At 37.7% G+C, this 20,168-nt stretch overlaps 1 protein-coding gene across 2 annotated transcripts in view; it reads left to right on the forward strand.

Moving 5' to 3' along the window:
- The window catches only part of PPM1D (protein phosphatase, Mg2+/Mn2+ dependent 1D), a 51,761-nt gene that overhangs the window by 29,566 nt on the left and 2,027 nt on the right, over positions 1-20,168 (forward strand). For both annotated transcript variants that reach the window (XM_014856944.3, XM_070482850.1), the window contains exons 4-5: positions 9,917-10,107; positions 15,807-16,049. In XM_014856944.3, the coding sequence (XP_014712430.1) occupies positions 9,917-10,107; positions 15,807-16,049 (434 nt within the window). The remainder of the gene's footprint in view (positions 1-9,916; positions 10,108-15,806; positions 16,050-20,168) is intronic.

Here is a 20,168-nt window from a genome sequence, read left to right on the forward strand (position 1 = left end):
TTATATCAGTGTAAATTTATGAAGCTGATTACTCTGCTGTAGTTATATAAGAGAATATCTGTATTTGTAGAAAATATACTTTGAAGTATTTAGGGTAAAGGGCCATCATTTAAAATATTTTATACACACCCAGAATATATATGTATATATATAGGTAGATAGAAAACAATAAAGCAAGTGGAGCAAAATGTTGTCAATATGAATCTGAGTAAAGAGTTAAGGGGCTGGCTCAGTGGCACAGCAGTTAAGTGCACACGTTCTGCTTCTCGGCAGCCCGGGGTTCGCCGGTTCGGATCCCGGGGGCTGACATGGCTCTGCTTGGCAAAAAGCCATGCTGTGGTAGATGTCCCACATATAAAGTAGAGGAAGATGGGCATGGATGTTAGCTCAGGGCCAGTCTTCCTCAGCAAAAAGAGGAGGATTGGCAACAGATGTTAGCTCAGGGCTAATCTTCCTCAAAAAAAAAAAAAAAAATAGGCTGACAATAATATGAAATTTAATAAGAATAAATATAAAGTACTAGACTTACATTCAGAACATTATTTGAGAGACATCTGCTTTCATAGCAGCATTTCATATGAAAAAGAACTAGGGGTGTATTTTTTTAGTTGATTACTCACGAGCATGAGATAATCCAACAGTGTTAAGTGTAAGTTAGACATAAAAAATAATGCAGGCTTAGAAAACAGTAATAGAATATCCAGAGTTAGGGAATGGTTATGCCACTATACTCTGTACTTAAAAATATATCCAAAGGAGGGTGACCAAGTTGGAGGTGGTTCTAAGGTCATATTGTAATAGGAAGAAAACTAACAAATTGAATGTTTTTGAGTGTGCCAGGTACTATGGGAAGTGCTTTACATGTTGTTTCATTTTTACACTTTATAAAATGACAGGAAGATAGGGATTGTTTCCAGTTCATCAGTTAAGAAACTGCTTTAGCAGATATAGTAAATTGACCAAGTCCACATAGTTCGCATTTTGAGTACAGCTTTGTTCAACTTAAGAGTATAAGCTCTTTCCACTGTATCATGCTGCCACTCTCCTAAACTTAAACAGGATAATTTGGCAAGGTGTAGCCTGGAGTAGAAATACTGAGGACACTTATAGCTGGCTTAATATTTGTGAAGTTCTGTCATCTAGAAGAGGACTTAGCCTGATTTTTAAAAAAATAGCTGTGGAGAACTGTAAAAAAAGAGAAGATTTTAGCTCAGTAAAACAAAATTCATTACAGCTGATAAACAACAATATTTTGTGAACTGTAGGAAGCATTTCTTTTACTAGGAATGTTCAGGAGGCTAAATGGCTACCCAGTGTGGTTGGCCTGGATTTCTGCATTGGCTAGGAAGCTAGAGAATGTAAGACTTTGAGACTCTCTTATAGTTCTGAGAGTCCATGGGAATATTGTTAAAATTGTTCATCTTTGGATAAGCCTTCTATCATAATCAAAACATCTGTTTTCCACTAGCAGTTTTCACTGGTCATTGTTTTTGAGATTTGTGCATGTCTATAAATGTAGTTCTAGTTCAGTCATGAGCTGTTGTATATTCAGTTTCTGGCTCAGGGTCTCTGATGTGGTTGCAATCAAGATGTCAGCCATGACTGTGATCATCTGAAAGTTTGACTGGGGTTGGAGCATCTCTTTCTAGGACGGCTTCCTCACATGGCTATTGGCAGGAGGCCTCAGTCCCCTGCCCTGTGGGCCTCTTTTAGGGCTACTTGATGTGGCTTCATGACATGGCAGCTGGCTTTCCCAGAGCGAGTGATCCAAGAGAGAGCAAAATAATAGCCACAAATATTTATTAAGTACCTGCTCTGTATCGGGTACTGTTCTAGGTTTGGGGTTTCTGCAGTGAAAAAAACAGTCAAGAATTCCTGGACTCATGGAACTTACTTTCTGGTAGGGGGAAACAAATGATAAGCTAAAATAATTAGAATATATATTGTGTTATTTAATGAAAAGTGCTACTAAGAAAAATAAAGCAGGGAATGTTGTGGGAATGGTAGTATAATTTTAAATGGGGTAGAAGAGATCTGAAAATATGACATTTGAGTAAAGAGATGAGGCAGTGAGACCTATGGATGTCTGGGGCAAGAAAATTTAGGCAGAAGGAACAACAAATGCAAATATCCTTATTACTTATGTGGGTTTTTTTTTTAACTAAGCAGCTAGAAAGGTAGAGTTGCCATTAACTGATACGGTAAAGACTAAAACATTGGTTGTAAGGGGAAGTCAGGAGTTCAGTTTTGGACAAGTTACCTTAAAGGTGCTTATCAGACATGAAAGTGGTGATGTCCGCTTGGCTTCTGGTTACCAGAATTGACTGTAGGTGAGTTCTAGGCTGGAGATATCAGTTTGGGAGCCAGTAGCATGGAGATGGTGTTCAGAGACTTGTAACTGAATGAGGTCATCAGGGATTGAGTATAGATAGAAAAAGGGAAAGTACTCTCACTGTTAGGATGTGGGGATATGAATGGAGAAACAAGATAAAACAAGACTGAGAAACAGCTGCAAGTAAAATAGGAAATTCTGGAGAGAGTTTCCTCCTGAAAGCTAAGTGGAGAAAGTCTTTCAAGAAGGTAAGTAAGTATTGGGGCCAGCCAGGTGGCACAGTGGTTAAGTGCACACGTTCCGCTTCTTGGTGACCCGGGGTTCACTGGTTTGGATCCCAGGTGCAGACATGGCACTACTTGGCATGCAATGCTGTGGTGGGCGTCCCACATGTAAGGTGGAGGAAGATGGGCATGGATGTTAGCTCAGGGCCAGTCTTCCACAGCAAAAGAGGAGCATTGGCAGCAGTTAGCTCAGGGCTAGTCTTCCTCAAAAAAGAAAAAGAAAAGTGAGTATTTCGTTATGTGTCAGTTATACCTCAATTTTTTAAAAAAAGGTATTTCAAGTATTGTTGATAGTTTAGGTAAGGGGAAGACTGAAAAATGACCAGTGGGTTTAGCAATGTGGACATTGGTGATCGTGACAAAGTAGCTTTTGGTGGGATAGTGAGACCACAATCATGATTGGAGTTGGTTCAAGGAAGAGGAGGAGGAAAATTTGACAGAGGAAGTTTAGACACTCTTCCTAGGAATTTCATTATAAAGGGAAGGAGAGAAATGGGGCTTTAGCTGGAGCGGAAAGTATAGGGTCAAAAGAGGGTATGGTGGTGGTGTTTTTAAAAAGGGAAGAAATAATAGCAGTGGATGGGAAATATCCACTAGAACAGTGAAAACTGCATGTAGAAGATAAAAGATAATTACTGTAGTAATATCCTACAGCAGTTACTCTATTTTAACATAATTTTGTAAACAAGTACATGGAAATGCATAAGTCTTTTGATGTAAAAAGACTTATGTGGAAAGATGAAATTGTTTTAGTAATGAAAAAGTGCTTCTGTTTTTTCCTCTTGATTTTACTTTTCAATCACATATTTTCTTCTCAAAGATAATACCTTTTTGATTTGTCACAGTACTTCTTCAGTCATTCTGGCACTTGGGGAAAATTTTTTTTTAAAGAACTGTGGTTCTAGTTTTCTTTTTTAAGTTTAACTTGTTGCATGGTAATACTTATTGGCCTATAGTAAATTAAATGTTAGTATTAGCACCATTCTTATGGTTTATGGCCATTTTTCTTCTAGTTTTTTGGGAAAGAGGGACGTTTCCTTATCAAAATTGGTACCATTTAGGGACTGATGATCGTTAGTTACTCGAGTACAAATGTAACAAAGGTGCCTTCTAGTGGTTGCCTGATGGAATTGCATGTGAGTCTTGCAAATGATTTATTCATTGAACATCTTTATTAAGTACAATGTGTACCAAGCCCGTCGTCTTGCCCTCACGGAAGCTTACAGTTTAGGGAAGGGGAGAAGGCGTTCATCAAATGATCATAAAAGGAACTGAAACGTTTGAACTCTTGAGTACTTGTATATGTGCTAATGAGAAAAAAAATAGGGGTATGGTACCTTGCTAGAGGGGCCAGAGAAGTGATAATTGAGCTGAGGTCTGAAGAACTACTGGAAGTTGAGAGAGAAAGAAGCTATGTTGTAGGCATAGGAACTGCATTTGCGAACAGCTCTGTGATAGAGGAAGCATGGTGAATAAAAGCGACTCTGATGAAGACCAGTAGTATAGCTGAAACAAAGATATGGGAATAAAAGGCATAGATAAAATGAGAAAATAGTACATTTTTATAGGCTGTGGTTAAGAGTTGTGTTTTTGTCCTAAGAACAAGAGTAAACTGTTGCAGAGTTTGAGTGGGAAACATCTAACTAGATTTGTGTGTGGTATTTTTTAAATTATGGCAAAATACATGCAACATAAAATTTACTATCTTAACCATTTTACGTGTAAAGTTCAGTGGTATCAAGTACGTTTACATTGTTGTGCAACCATCACCAGCATCCATCTTAAATTTGTGTTTTAAAGAGGTGATTTTGGAGGCTGGCCTGGTGATGTAGTGGTTGAATTCATGTGCTCAGATTCAGCAGCCTGGGATTTGCAGGTTCAGATCGAGGGGGCAGACCTACACACTGCTTGTCAAGCCATGCTGTGGCAGGCGTCCCACATGCAAAACAGAGGAAGACTGGCAACAGATGTTAGCTCAGGGCCAGTCTTCCTCTGACACACACACACACACACACAAGAAAGCGATGATTTTAGTTGCAGTTTTGAGAATAGATTAGGTGAGGCAAAAGCTGCTGGGAAGCTTTCCATGGGAAGCCACCCACAGAGTTGGGTGTGCTGAAATTCACTAAAGGTAAGGACCACTGGGTGTTCTGTGCTTCTGATTTGGTAACCAAAACTGGCCTAGAAGGCATGCTCGGGCTAGCCTGGTGGCACAGCGGTTAAGTTTGCACATTCCACTTCTCGGTGACCCGGGGTTCACAGGTTCAAATCCCGGGTGTGGACATGGCACCGCTTGGCAAAAGCCACGCTGTGGTAGGCATCCCACGTATAAAGTAGAGGAAGGTGGGCACGGATGTTAGCTCAAGCCCAGTCTTCCTCAGCAAAAAGAGGAGGATTGGCAGTAGTTAGCTCAGGGCTAATCTTCCTCAAAAAAAAAAAGAAAGAAAGAAAGCATGCTCTATGATCGCCATCAACTGAATGCACTTGTGTCCAAAGCATTTGATTCTTGGTAGAACATTGCATGTAAAATGTTTATAAGAAGGTATTTTTCCTTCATGAGGAGAAATTCCCACATGAGATTCATATATTCTAGACTTTGTTTCTTTGGTCTGGAAAGCTTAAATTTATATGGCTGGATCCCAGTATATCCAATCATAATTCACATTATCATTTTCACGAATGACATACTTCACCCACATGCTGGCTGCTATGTGCCACAGGAGCAAGCAGAAAATGTACTGAAACCAGAAGAAAGGTGTCTTTCTCTTCTGGTATCCCTCCAGTGCCCCTATTGAGGACAAAAGGGAAATGGCCATTGAGCAGGAAACCAACCACATCTGACACAAGGTCTAAGCCCTCTGCCTTCAGTATGTGCAGGAATGACAGTCTGTAATCCTATTTTGGTGTACAAACACTAAACCAATGATAAAAATTCTTAGTTCAAAGCCCAATTCCCATCCTTACTCATTTCATCTCGGAGAAAGCCATGTAGAGTCTCCGAACTGGTAAATTAAGGGAACTGGCTGTATCATATGTTTCTAAAGCTGGCTATGAATATGAATCTTCTGGCAAGTTTGTTAAAAATTCAAATTCTAGGGACTTTTACTGGCAAATTTAAAGCAACTTGAGCATCAGAACAATAATAATAGGAATAAATTTAAACATCTTGAGGGAAAAAAATTAATCTATAAATCCATACTGATACTAAAAAGATAAAGAGGTATAGAGAAGAATGGAAAGCTCTTCTTTAGAAAAGACAGCTAGGGGCTGGCCCAGTGGTGTAGTGGTTAAGTTCATGTGCTCTGCTTAGGCAGCCTGGGGTTTGCCCCTTTGGATCCTGGGCATGGACCTGCACACCACTCATCAAGCCATGCTATGGCAGCATCCCACATAGAAGAACTGGAAGGACTTACAACTAGGACATATGATTACGTATTGGGGCTTTGGGGAGAAAAAAAAAAGAAAAAAGATAACTAATAAGTATTGTTAGAGTGTTCTAATTCTAACCGTTTACAACCATTCTAGTAACAGTTGATTTGTGCAAGGATAACCAGTGGATGCTAAAATGTGGCATATTTTGGTGGAGAGCAGGAAATTTCATAGTCTCAAACTCACCCTATGGATTACTTAATTACAAAAAGAAAAAGGCACCTTTCTAGTGCTGGTAGACAGCACTTTAACCAAATGATCAAGCTTGGTATTGCCAATAATGGGACGTACTGACACCTTGTGCCTCCTAATGTGATAAACTGAGAAGGACACAACTTCAGCAATGTAATGTTCTGGCCAAAAAAAGTTTAACCTGAACACAAACCTTTATATCTAATGTGAGAGCATGAGGAAACAATGAGACAATTCCAAATTGAGTCACTCTGCAAAATAACTGGCTTGAGACTCTTCACAATTATCAGTATCATAAATGACAACAATGAACCAAGAAACCGAGAGAACTGTTCTGGGTTAAAAACGATTAAAAATATGATAATTAAATGCAATGAATGATCCTTGAGTGGTCCTGGATATTAAAAAAGTATTATTGGGATTACTGGGGAAATTTGAACATGGAATTTATATTACACAATACTGTATCAATACGAAATTTCCTGAGTATGGTTATATAGGAGAACATCCTCATGCTTACGAGATAAATGCTGGAAGTATTAATATTTACAGGTGAAGTGTCTTGATGTCTGTAACCTAGTCTCAGATGGTTCATCGAATAAATAAAACCATCTCTGTCCACTAATGGCAAGACTCTCTATATAGAAAATCTCAAAGAATCTCCAAAAAAGCTACTAGAATTAGTAAGTGAACTCAACAAGGTCACAAGATCCAAATTCAGTGTACACCGTCAGTCATATTTTTATGTACTAGAAATGAGCAATTCAAAATTGAAATTTAAGTATCATTTATAACTGCACAAAAAACATGAATACTTAGGTATAATTGTAATGCAGTATGTTCAAGATTTGTATGCTGAAAACTATAAAACACTGATGAAAGAAATCAAAGACCTAAATAGAGATGCACCATGTTCTTGGATTGGGAGAATCCGAGTAACAATAACAATATTGTTATTGTTAAGGTGGCATTTCTTTCCAAGCTGATCTATAGATTGAGGGCAATCCCAATCAAAACTCAGAGTTTTAGAAATTTAAGTTAGGAGAAATAGGCTCTTCTTCTGGGAATGTATTGAGGTTTAGTGAGAATGAAAGAAACAGCGATTGGGAAGATATTAGGGACTAGTGATTTAGGAGTTGTCACTGAAAGAGTAATTCTTACAGTTACAAGCTTACCTTGAGAGAATGACTTGCCAAAGGAGTGTGCATAGTTGCTTGACATAGCCATCCCTAGAAGGATCCATGAGAGCAATAGGGAACAGCCTAAGTGGAGAACTGGGAAGGACAGGAATGGGAAGGGAGATTGTTTTACTCTATATCTTTTTGTATCTTCTGGTTTTTTGTACCATGTGCATGTATTACCTATTCAAATAAATAACTTATTTAAAAATATTTTCAAATTTATATAGATACTAATGTTAGTTTATATGTGAGACACTGTGACCCTTCTTCAAGGTCGTATAATCTGCAATAGATGGAAAATTTTAATTTGTTTTTTCACTTGTATTTTAACTTTAGACATACTAGGGAATTCTGCTTTATATAAATTTATGTTCTTTCTTGGAGTGTCAATATTAATCCCCCAAAATGGGGAAAAACTGCTTTTGAAAGCTTTTAACATCACTTATGAACTGTGTAATTGCTGCCTTATTATTTATCTTAACTGTTTCCATGTTCATGTTTATAATTTCATCAACCAAGGAGTTTTTTTTTGCTGGTTATAAAGAAGAAAATATGTCTTTGTAAGCCAACTTAGACTATAATTAGCTTTTAGTGGTCATGTGTGTTCTCTTTTGCCACTGAAGGATGAATTGCCCCTTTCAAGAGGCTGATTTAGCAATGAGTTTTGCTGTTTTGAAGTGGAATAATTGATTTGAATTATTCTTTCCTTGGCCTCTGAGCATGTTTGAATTGGCCAGTATTTCTGACGGCTGGTAATGGGGAAGTTCAAATAAGGAAGGGAAAAGACAAAGAGCTTCCTCTTGTTGTTTAGCAAAAAGTCGGACCTGCCGAAAGGAGGCAAAAATGATTTACCCTCTTCTCTGAAAATTTTTTGCTTTTAATTTAGACCTTTCCCCAAAGTACTTCACAACAAACAAGAGAGGCAGAAATTAATATTTTCTCCTTTCTGTCTTCTCCTTCCCCAATTTTGGGGAGCAAAAAGAACGTTTATATTGTTCCACTTACTTTGTCTTATGTATCACAGAAGAGTGGATGGTTTCAATAAATTGTTTTTTTTTCTGTTTCTGTTTTATTGATCTTTTTGTTGGCCTGAGTCAACTCAAAGTTCTTTTCTGTTGAACATTTTGAGGTTTATATCTAGTAGGTCTAAAAGGCAGGAGTTTAGGCATTGTTTTATATGTAGCTAATTAAGAAGGAGGATAACTATGTAAGAAAATTCTTTTTCTGGCTCACTGATAGGGTGAACTATTAATCTCCAAAGACTGGTCATATGGTAGATTAAGAGCATAAAAATGCTCATTTTTAGCTCTAGAATTTTATTCCAAGTGACTGGCACTCATTCTGTAAGTTTTGATATAGGCACTTTCTTGACCTACAGGTTAACAGGCAGTTTGCAGATAGCCACCAGGACTCCTCTTTGTAGAGCAGGTCCCACCCTGCCCCCCTTCTCTTTTCTTCACAATTATGTAGGTTGGTCTTGGCACTTCGCTCTTCCATATACATTTTAGAATCAGCGTGTCGAATTCTACAAAAATCTTTTTGGGATTTTGGTTGGAATTACATTGACTTTATAGGTTATTTTTGGAAGAATTAACATTTTTATAATATTGTCTTTTTTTTTTTTTAAGATTTTATTTTTTTCCTTTTTCTCCCCAAAGCCCCCCGGTACATAGTTGTATATTCTTCATTGTGGGTCCCTCTAGTTGTGGCATGTGGGACGCCGCCTCAGGGTGGTTTGATGAGCAGTGCCATGTCCGCGCCCAGGATTCGAACCGACAAAACACTGGGCCGCCTGCAGCGGAGCGCGTGAACTTAACCACTCGGCCACGGGGCCAGCCCCCTAATATTAAGTCTTTATCTATGAATATAGTTTATTTATCCATTTATTTTTTATATAGTCTTTTTAATGTTTTGGAAGCTAATTGTATAATCTTCTCCATAAAAGACTTGCACGCCTTTTGTTAAATTCATTTCTAAGTACCTTACATTTGGTAAACTGTTGTAAATGGAATTGTTTAAAATTTTAATTTTCTATTTCTTGCTACTAAATAGAAATATAGTTGACTTTTATATATTGGGTTTGTATTTAACAACTTTGCTAAATGGTCCTATTTTGATAATTTATCCAATTTCCTTTTTGTTTTTCATATAGAAATAAAATTATCTGCAAATAATGATAGTTTTAGTTTCTTCTTGTCAATTCATATATCTGATGTATTTTTACTGTCTTGCTAAGCTGGGAAGGACCTCCGGTATAGTATTGAAAGAGAAGTAGTGATAGAAGGCATACTTTTATCAAGTTAAGGGAGTTACCTTTTATTTCTAGTTTGCTAGGAGTTTTTTTTTTTTTTAATGTATAGCATGATGTATTTTGAAAGTTATTAAATGCTTTTCTGCATTTATTGTGTTGAACATCTAGATTTCCTCCTAAATGTGTTGCTGTGATATTATTAGCTTGGAAATAATATTTCTTGCTGCTTCTGCTCCCTGCCCCCCAGGAGATTTGTGGAGCTATGATTTCTTCAGCGGTGAGTTTGTGGTATCACCTGAACCAGACACAAGTGTCCACACTCTTGACCCCCAGAAGCACAAGTATATCATCTTGGGGAGTGATGGGCTTTGGAATATGATTCCACCTCAAGATGCCATCTCAATGTGCCAGGACCAAGAGGAGAAAAAATACTTGATGGTGAGCAAGTGACTCAATAATTTGATATTATTGTCTACACATTGTTGTGGTACTTTTGTCAGGGGTCTTGATTATGAACTATGGATATTCACCTTGAGCAGATTTTTGTATTTGGCTGGCTCTATAAATGGGTAAAACATAGATGTTGCAGCTCATTAAGGGAATGAGACAGGAAATAAGTAAATGAAACTAGATAACAAAACACAAACACTGACATCATTATGAACAGCCCTTGACTTTACAGGCCTTTGAAACCTCGCCAACTCTTTTTTTAAAAAAATAGAGATGTAATTCACATACCATAAAATTTACCCTTTTAAAAAAAATGTATAATTTGGTGGTTCTTAAAGTATGTTCTCAAAGTTATGCAACCATCTCCACTATCTAATTCCAGAACGCTTTTATCACTGTCCCCCAACAAACTCTATAACCATTAGCAATCATTCACTATCTTCTAGTACTGCCAACCCCTGGCAACCACTAATCTTTCTGTGTCTATTTATTTGCCTCTTTTGGGTATTTCATATAAATGAGATCATCCAATATGTGGCCTTTTGTGTCTGACTTCTTTCACTTAAGTGTAATGTTTTTAAGGCTCATCCATGTTGCTTGTATCAGCACTTTATTCCTTTTTATGGACTGAATTATTTTCCATTGATAGATATACCACATCTCATTTATCCATCCATTCATCAATTGATGGATATTTGAGTTATTTGTACTTTTTGGCTATTATGCATTGACACTACTATGAACATTCATATACAAGTTTTTCTGTAGACATGTTTTCAGTACTCTTAGGTGTATACCTAGGAGTGGAATTGCTGGATCACATAGTAACTATATGTCACCTGTCCTTTTTTTAGTCAGTTGCAAACCTAGAAACAACTATCTGTGGGAAAATCCTTTTCTTTCCTTCCTGACTTCCTTGAAGATTGATTTCCTCTTTATTCTGAGTAATGACAAAGTAAGGAGAATTGGAAGAGTGCAGTGTTGTTGAAGGCAAGGAAAGAGAGTTTTGGGGTAGTATAGGCATAACCTCATTTTATTGCACTGCACTTTATTGCACTTCACAGACAGTGTTTTTTTTACAAGACCCTCCACCAGCAAAAAGGTTACAACTTGCTGAAGGCTCAGCTGATGGTTAACATTTTTAGCAATAGTTTTTATGATTAAGGTATGCACATTGTTCTTTTTAGACATAATGCTATTTCATACTTAATAGACTACAGTATAGTGTAAACATAACTTTTATGTGCACTAGGAAACCAAAAAATTCATGTGACTCACTTTATTATGTATACTCGCTTTATTGCGGTGGTCTGGAACTAAACCTGTAATATCTCCAAGGTGTGCCTGTAGTCAGCAATGTCAAATTCTGCAAACAAGTAGAGGCAGATACATGAGAACAGGGTATTGAGTTTTACAGTTAGGACCTTCTTCTTGACCTTCAAGGATGAAGAGTTTTGGTTGAAGTGATGAGGGCATGAGGAGATTAGAAGTAGAAAGAGTACTTTGTGAGCCCAGGAATAGATGTAGTGAATGTTCAGGAAGACAAGGGAGTGTGCCATTGTTAGCTTGAAAAAGTAGGGAGAGTCTTGAAAGTGGTTTTGTAGCCTTAAGAGAAAGATTGACAATTCAAGAGAAATAAGAGATAATTGATAGAATGAAGGTCCAGAACACATGGAAGTAACTGGGCTCAGTGGCTCAAAGGACATGATCTTTCTCTAAGATGGGAGGAATGGTAAAATGGAATATTTTCAAGTGAAAAAGAGGCAAAATAAAAGAACTTGTATTAATTTCCCTTGATTCATTCACTCAACTAACATATTAGGTACTAGATACAGGGGATACAAAGGTAAATAGGATATAGTCCTTGCTCAGCATTTACCATATTATTACAAATAGGATATATAAATCACTATCAATACCATTTGATTGTAAGTTGTTTAAAGGTAAGAGTTATGTCTTGATTCGTTTTTGCAACCTCAGGGCTATCATGTTGCATTTTGTCAGTCACATCAGATGTAGAACAAAGGTTAAATAAAATAAAGACTGTTTTGTCTCTTGGATTTAGAATTCCTTAATGATTGGGATTGGGAGAACCTATTCATAAACAGCAAAGTGTTTTTCTTTTCTTTTCTTTTCTTTTTTTGAGGAAGACTAGCCCTGAGGTAACTGTTGCCAATCCTCCTCTTTTTGCTGAGGAAGACTAGCCCTGAGCTAACATCCGTGCCCATCTTCCTCTACGTTATATGTCGGACGCCTACCACAACATGATGTGCCAGGCAGTGCCATGCCCCAACCTGGCATCCGAACTGGCAACCCCTGGGCCACCAAAGCGAAACGTGCGCACTTAACCACTGTGCCACTGGGCCGGCCCCCACAAAGTGGTTTTAAAATGAGTGTTGAAGGAAGCATCATATAACAATAATTAGAAGCCATGTTATGAGAACTGAGAGGGAGAAGATAGGAAATTTGGGAAGAATGCATAAGGAAGTTTTATGGACAAGAATGATATTTGACCAAGTCTTAAAGATGGGGTTGAATTTACCAGGCCATCCCCGAGAGGGTTAATTTTGATGAGTGGAGTCATAGTTACAGGGTCTGTCTCCACCTCTTCACATGTTGATTCTTATTGCCAGTATAACTGATTTGATTTTTATTAATGGATCTATTAGGCTTCCTATTTGGAGGCTGCTGTTAATTCTTTTTTTTCTCCTGAAGCTCCAGTGAATAGTTGTATATTCTAGTTCTAAATCCTTCTAGCTCTTCTATGTGAGCTGCCACCACAGCATGGCTACTGACAGACGAGTGGTGTGGTTCTGCGCCCAGGAACTGAACCCAGGCCACTGAAGCAGAGCGTGCCGAACTTTAACTGCTAGGCCATCAGGGCTGGCTCTCTGCCATTATATTCTAAATGAGAAATTTTGTAAGCTTGTTCTAAGGCAGCAGTGGTAAAAAAAAAAAACAACAGCAGCAACATATGCACACAAGAGCAAAAGAAATGCGTGAGTGGCAGAATGGACAGAACTTGGGTTTTTAAGGAGGGAGAGTATGATGACACCCAAATTTCTCACTGGTGACTGGTAGTTCTTATCAAGAAGAAACACATTATTTTGGGGGAGAGGGAAGGTAATTAGTTCAGATGTACGCATGTTGACTTGGAGGTGTCTCTGGTTCATCTAGATAGATATTTGAGAGAGAAGCCTGGAAATACTAAATTTGAGTGTTAACAGTGTTAGGTAAAGCTGTGACAATTTACAAGATCATCTCGTGAGACTGTGTGGTAGAAGAAAAGGACACAGTATTGGGGGGCTCATGTCAGCAGAATCAGTGAGCTTGAGGGAATAGTGCAGGTCAGGCAGTGGGAATGGCTTATGTAGATTCTTTTCATTGAGCTTTGTGAGGAAAGGAAACAGGTCATACTGAAGAAGTAGAAGGTAGAGGAGTCCTTCAGCGAGGTCTCAGTGAGCTAGTGTTTGGAGAGTGATGAATGTGTGTGCTGGGGAATGTGATAGATTCAGGAATTAGAGATTGGTGCCGCCTTTCATCAGCTGTGAGGTGCATATTTTTTCGCCTAACATCTCTGAAATTGGAATGATTTTTCTGATTGATGGCATAGTGTATTACAGTTCAAGTGACAGTATTTTTTCTTTGTTTAGTGGCCCATAAAATGATGCTCTCATAACCCAAGGCTCATGGTATTCCACATTAAAAAAAATTCACTGCTGAAAAGCAAACTATATAAGTAAATGATCCACTATGAAGAAAATGAGCTAACTGATCCACTCAAATCATAAAAAGGACATTGGAGTAAAACTCCAAAAGAGGAGGATGAAAATAATAAAGAACAGAAACTAATGACATAGATTCACAAAACCCAGAAGTAGTTCTTTAAAAAGATAAACAAAGGCATTATCTTTCTAGAACAAGCAAAAAGCACAAAAAGAAGTGGAGTGGACATAGCTACACTTAAAAATAGAGATTTTTTTTTGCCTCATAATAATAAAACAACTTCATGATAATTAATTTGATAAATGAGAAAGGTTATTTAGAAAAGTATAAAATACTAATATTGACTTATGAAGGAATAAAAAGCTTTAATCAATTGTAACCATAAAATCAGTTGAATTGGTTTTAAAATATACCTACAAAAACAAACATTAGGCAAATTGTAGCAAATACTGAAGGAACGGGTAAATCCATATGTTATAAAAAAGTTTCAGAAAATAGAATATAGAAAGGCTGCTCCAAGCTTTAATATGGGATTAGTACCTTTGTTTTATGATACTAGTAAATCTTTTTTTTTTTTTTTTGGGGGGGGGGAAGATTAGCCCTGAGCTAACTACTGCCAGTCCTCCTCTTTTTGCCGAGGAAGCCTGGCCCTGAGCTAACATCCATGCCCATCTTCCTCTACTTTATATCTGGGACGGCTACCGCAGCATGGCGTGCCAAGCAGTGCCATGTCCACACCCGGGATCCGAACCAGTGAACCCCTAGCTGCAGAGAAGCGGAATGTACGAACTTAACCGCTGTGCCACCGGGCCGGCCCCCAGACACTAGTAAATCTTGATAATAAAATTGCACAGAAAAGATAAGAGAAAGGAAAAAAAATCAATGGTAAAAAAAAATCATTACAAAATGGTACCTATATCTTGGTATTGTAAGGATGGCTTAATATTGGGGTTTTAAACACAGCAGCTGAGAGGAGTTATCTGCAGGTTGCCATCATTAATGTGTTCGAATACTGTAATATGCCCACAATCAGACAACCCCAAATAAAGATAATTCCCTGTTTTCCCAAGGAAAGGATGAAAAAAACTCCAGTTCTTTATCCAGTTAGAATATATAAACTTCAGGAGTATAGATGAAAGCCAAATGACTTATAGTACATTATATATTATTTTATCTAGTGCTTACAGTTTTATAGTATATGCTATGATTCTAGGTGCTTTTGCCATAGACATCTTTGCCACAAGCATTTTCGCCACGTAACTGATTGGCTGTAAGGCAATTTTGCCGTAAAAATAAACTAACGAAAAGTAAAGGGGCCAGCCTGGTGGCATAGCGGTTGGGTTCACACCCTCCACTTCAGCAGCCCGGGGTTGCCGGTTTGGATCCCAGGTGCCGACCTGCGCACCGCTTATTGAGCCATGCTGTGGCATTTGTCCCACATATAAAGCGGAGGAAGATAGGCACAGGTGTTAGCTCAGAGCTAGTCTTGCTCAAAAAAAAGAAAGAAAAAGGAAAGAGGGACATTAAAAAGGACATCATGAAACATGAAAAAGGAGTAACAAACTTAAAACGACTTTATTGTTTTTTTTGGCTTGTTGACTCTCTCTTCATTTGGCATCCATTGCACTTTTTTTTCTGCTAAAATTTCTTCCTTCATTAAGAGAGGTGTCAGTTTCCAAATACTAGGGTGCATATCTGTAACTGAGCTTTGTGTTGTGTTGTGAAAAGCCTCCTACAGATGGTCCCTGAATTTAACCACAGGTTAAGGCCTTGTTTTATTATTTTTTTAAATTTAGAGCAATACTGTTTTAACGTCGTTTTGGGGACTGTGAATAATGTTTGGAATTTTGGAAATTTAATTTATTTAGGCCGTATTAAACACCTGATTTTTAGTTTGATAGATATAGTGGTGACTTAATCTGAGTTGTTAACCTTCCTTCTCTTTGTTCTTTTAAATACAGGGTGAGCACAGACAATCTTGTGCCAAAATGCTTGTGAATCGAGCACTGGGCCGCTGGAGGCAGCGTATGCTTCGAGCAGACAATACTAGTGCCATAGTGATCTGCATCTCTCCAGGAGTGGACAGTCGGGGAAACTTCACCAATGAAGATGAGCTCTATCTGAACCTGACTGATAGCCCTTCCTATAATAGTCAGGAAACCTCAGTGATGGCTCCTTCCCCCTGTTCTACACCACCAGTCAAGGTATATAGTTCTATAGTATTTAAGTTGTTTTAATAGACAGAATGTCTTTGGTTCATGTTGCCTGGAAACAGTTTTCAGATTCTTTATGTAATGGGACTTTCGATTTGAACTAGGTTCAAAAAAGTGGTGGCTCTTTGTCATGTGACTATCATCAGTGAGCCATCTTCACGTTGGTACTAATCTGAATGCCAGCTGTATGTACAGCACCTAGTAGGAAGGGGATTGGATGTGGCTCCTGAAGATTATTAACAGAATTAATGTTTGATCTTCTTCTAATCCTATGAACATTGGTAAAGCATTTAAAAGTTTGTGAAGCACTTTCATATATGGTATTTCATTTGAACCTCATAACTCAGAAAAGTAAATAGTTCAGCTGTTATTCCATTTTATGAGTAAGACTGAGAGATTAAGCAAGTTGAACAGGATCATACAGAATCAAGATTGAACTGGACCTTAGGATGTCAGACCTCAGAATTGGTTGTATATTACTACAGATAAGAAACATCATTCCTATTTTTTATCCATGTTGATAATGAAAGAGTTTAAGATATGCTTTGAAATAAACAAATTTAAATAGTACCGTATTTCCCTTTTTCTGATTTTATCCCAGTTTTTTCCTACTAAAAATTAGTCATATTGATAACTGCCTTGATATACCAGGCCTTCTGAGAATGTGCTTTCAGAAGACCATTAAAATGGGAAATACAGGGGCTGGCCCAGTGGTGCAGCAGTTAAGTTTGCATGCTCCTCTTTGGCGGCCCAGGGTTCACCAGTTTGGATCCCAGACGCAGACTTACACACTGTTTATCAGGCCATGCTTTAGCAGGCGTCCCATATATAAATAGAGGAAGATGGGCACGGACGTTAGCTCAGGGCCAGTCTTCCTCAGCAAAGAGAGGAGGATTCGTGGTGGATGTTAGCTCAGGGCTAATCTTCCTCAAAAAATTTTTTTAAATAAAATGAGAAATATGGTGGATTTTATGTCATGTATTCGAGCAATTTTTAAAGGTACTCAGCTACACAGTACAAAGAATTTAATTAATTTTGGGTATTGTGATCTTATACTCAGCGTTTGGAAATTTACTATTACTGCTTTGCTTTCTTTTACTTCACTTATATATGGCAACCCAATTTTCCTTACTTGGACACTTCATTTAGAAATTGACAAAGTAATATTTTATACTAATTTTCTTAAAATAATTTCTTATTAAAGCTTTCTTTTCTTTGAAAACTCTTGAATGATAATACAGATTGAAACCTTTTAAAGTTCTTCATTCTCCTTTGAAAGTTGTGAAGGAGCTTATGTTCGTTTGATATTTTCCTATTTCTGAATTTGATTGTATTACTCTCATGTTCCCTAGTGTATTTGTTTTTTTTGTTGTTTTTTTGTGAAGTTATTTTGCGATGAGGAAGAGTGGCTCTGAGCTGACATCTGTGCCAGTCTTCCTCTATTTTGTATATGGAACACTGCCCCAGTTTGGCTTCATGAGTGGTGTGTGGGTCCACGCCTGGGATCTGAACCTGTGAACCTCAGGCCGCGAAGCAGAGTGTGTGAACTTAACCACTGCGCCACTGGGCCAGCCCTCCCCCCCCCCACCCCCAGTGTATTTATATTTGAATAACTGACCTTTAGGCAGAATAGAGGAGGAGACATTAGGGTGGAGGTAAGAGTGAGGGGACAGGAGCCAGTCCAGTGGCACAGCAGTTAAGTTCACACATTCTGCTTTGGTGGCCTGGGGTTTGCCGGTTAGGATCCTGGGTGCAGGCATATGCACCTCACTGTTTGTCAAGCCGTGCTGTGGCAGGCGTCCCACATATAAAGTAGAGGAGGATGGGCATGGATGTTAGCTCAGGGCCAGTCTTCCTCAGCAAAAAGAGGAGGATTGGCAGCAGATGTTAGCTCAGGGCCAATCTTCCTTAAAGAAAAAAAAAAAAAGAGTGAGGGGACAGAGAACATTGTGATATGAATAAGTATTCTTAATATTGATCCCAAGTAAAAATCACTGTGGTCTGCTGATTGGCATTAGTAAAATTGTACATAAATCACACATAAAATATGTTTAAAAATCACTTGTAAAATTCTAAGAAATGAGCAAATAATAATAATAAAGTAAAGAGAAGGAGATTTATATGTGTACTAACTTATATGTAGGCATGGTTATTTGTTAACCAGTTGGTCCCACTTAAATATGGGGAAATATTTAGAGCCATTCAGAATAATTAGTATTGTTGGCTCTAACCTAACAAATAAATAAAAGCAAATAATATAATGACATTTTGGTTAATTTTGAATGGTTTTTAAGACTTACCACATTTTGGGGGCCAGCCCCGTGGCCGAGTGGTTAAGTTCACGCGCTCTGCTTTGGTGACCCAGGGTTTCGCTGGTTTGGATCCTGGGCGTGGACATGGCAATGCTCATCAGGCTATGCTGAGGTGGCATCCCACATAGCACAACTAGAAGGACCCACAACTAAAAATACACAACTATGTACCAGGGGGCTTTGGGAAGAAAAAGGAGAAATAAAATCTTTAAAAAACAAGAAAAAGATCACATTTAGACTAGGCATTTGAGACTAGGTTTATTTATCTATAAACATGTCAACTTCTGTTTGAATCTTAATGTAAATCAGTAGTCAGAACTTTGTTTGGGGCCGGATATAGTAGAAGTGCCTCTAAGTGATAGATTACTATGGCACACATTTCCTTCTCCATCTTTTCTTTGGGGCTAACTAAATTTAGCTGTTTTTACAAGCCAAGAGCTATCGGAAGGAGGAATGAGGAAGAGAATTCTTTCAGAAAATTAACACTTAGTTTCAATTGTGTTCTAGGCACAATTTGTAATTAGTTATTTAATGTTGGATTGTAAGATAGATGGAGTGAGAAAGTTGATCTCTGAAGGAGTAAAACTTTCAATGTATTTTTAGGAGGTAATCTCATTATCACAGATGTTTTATGAACATAGAAGGCTTACCAATACAGGTACTTAATGTGGCATGAGTCTAACAAGTTTAAGCAGTTGCCTGTGCTAACAGATGCAATGTATTCCCACAGAATGCCAATAAAAAGAGAAGGAAAAGGAAAAATTCAAAGAGAAAGTGGGGGAAGAAAAGCCAGCGCACTGTAGTGTCAGAATAATAGTCTGTGAATTTAAAAAGGCACAGCACAACAGAAATTACAATAAATTGTGTTAACTCTGAAATTGTCCCATTGTTTTTCTTTTATAAAGGAATTCCATCTAATATCTAACCTTGTTATACATACTAGAGCAATACGGTCTATTCCTATAAATGGCTTGATTAGTACCTTTTTTCTTACGCCTAAATTATTGATAAGATTGTTTTGCAGTAGGAATCCTTTTATCTAGAGAACTTAGCTGCTGCCTGGTCTTGTTGCAAATCCTTCTTCTATATTAAAGCAGAATGAACTCTGGGTCAGCAATTACGTATGACTAGATACAGCTTTCTGTGGTCAGCAAGAACATACTTGTGAGCAGGGTAGGCATTGGAATCAACCTAATACAGAGGGATAAACTCACATACATACAACTCTTGCTGATATTATTGAAAGCCATATGTAAATATTCTAGAACAGAGACTCTTCTGTTACACTTTGTCAACACTGGTACTTTGAAATAAGATTGTTGCCTGACATCTAGTCAGTGTTAAAACAGATAAAAATTGGGCTTTCAATAAACCATGCAGTGTAAAATAAATAAATGAACCAATGACCCCAGAAAGAAAGAGTATATTCTTAGTAAAAAAGAGAAGCAGTCTGTTCAGGGCAGTACCAAATTAGGCTTTCTCATCTCCAGTCTCCATTGGACCTAGTCAGTTTGTTTTTTTCAGTAAAGTGTGTTCATGTTTATGGCTAGATTGAAATACTTTTAGATGGCTTGAATTCCCCTTTTTTTACTTCTAGACACATTAAAGGAAATGTTATAAATGTACTTTTATATAGCACGTTTTTGAAAGGTGTTTATTCCTAAGGAATTTTATGTCAGAAGAAGTCCAGATAATATGTCTTCATTTACCATTCTACAAAAGAGTTTGCTTGGACATTTTATTAATATTTTAATAAATTTGATTTGAGAGAAAATGATTGAGGGAAATGTTAGTTATG

Source organism: Equus asinus, chromosome 13 (genome assembly GCF_041296235.1).
Source record: "Equus asinus isolate D_3611 breed Donkey chromosome 13, EquAss-T2T_v2, whole genome shotgun sequence".
NCBI classification, from domain to species: Eukaryota; Metazoa; Chordata; class Mammalia; order Perissodactyla; family Equidae; genus Equus; species Equus asinus.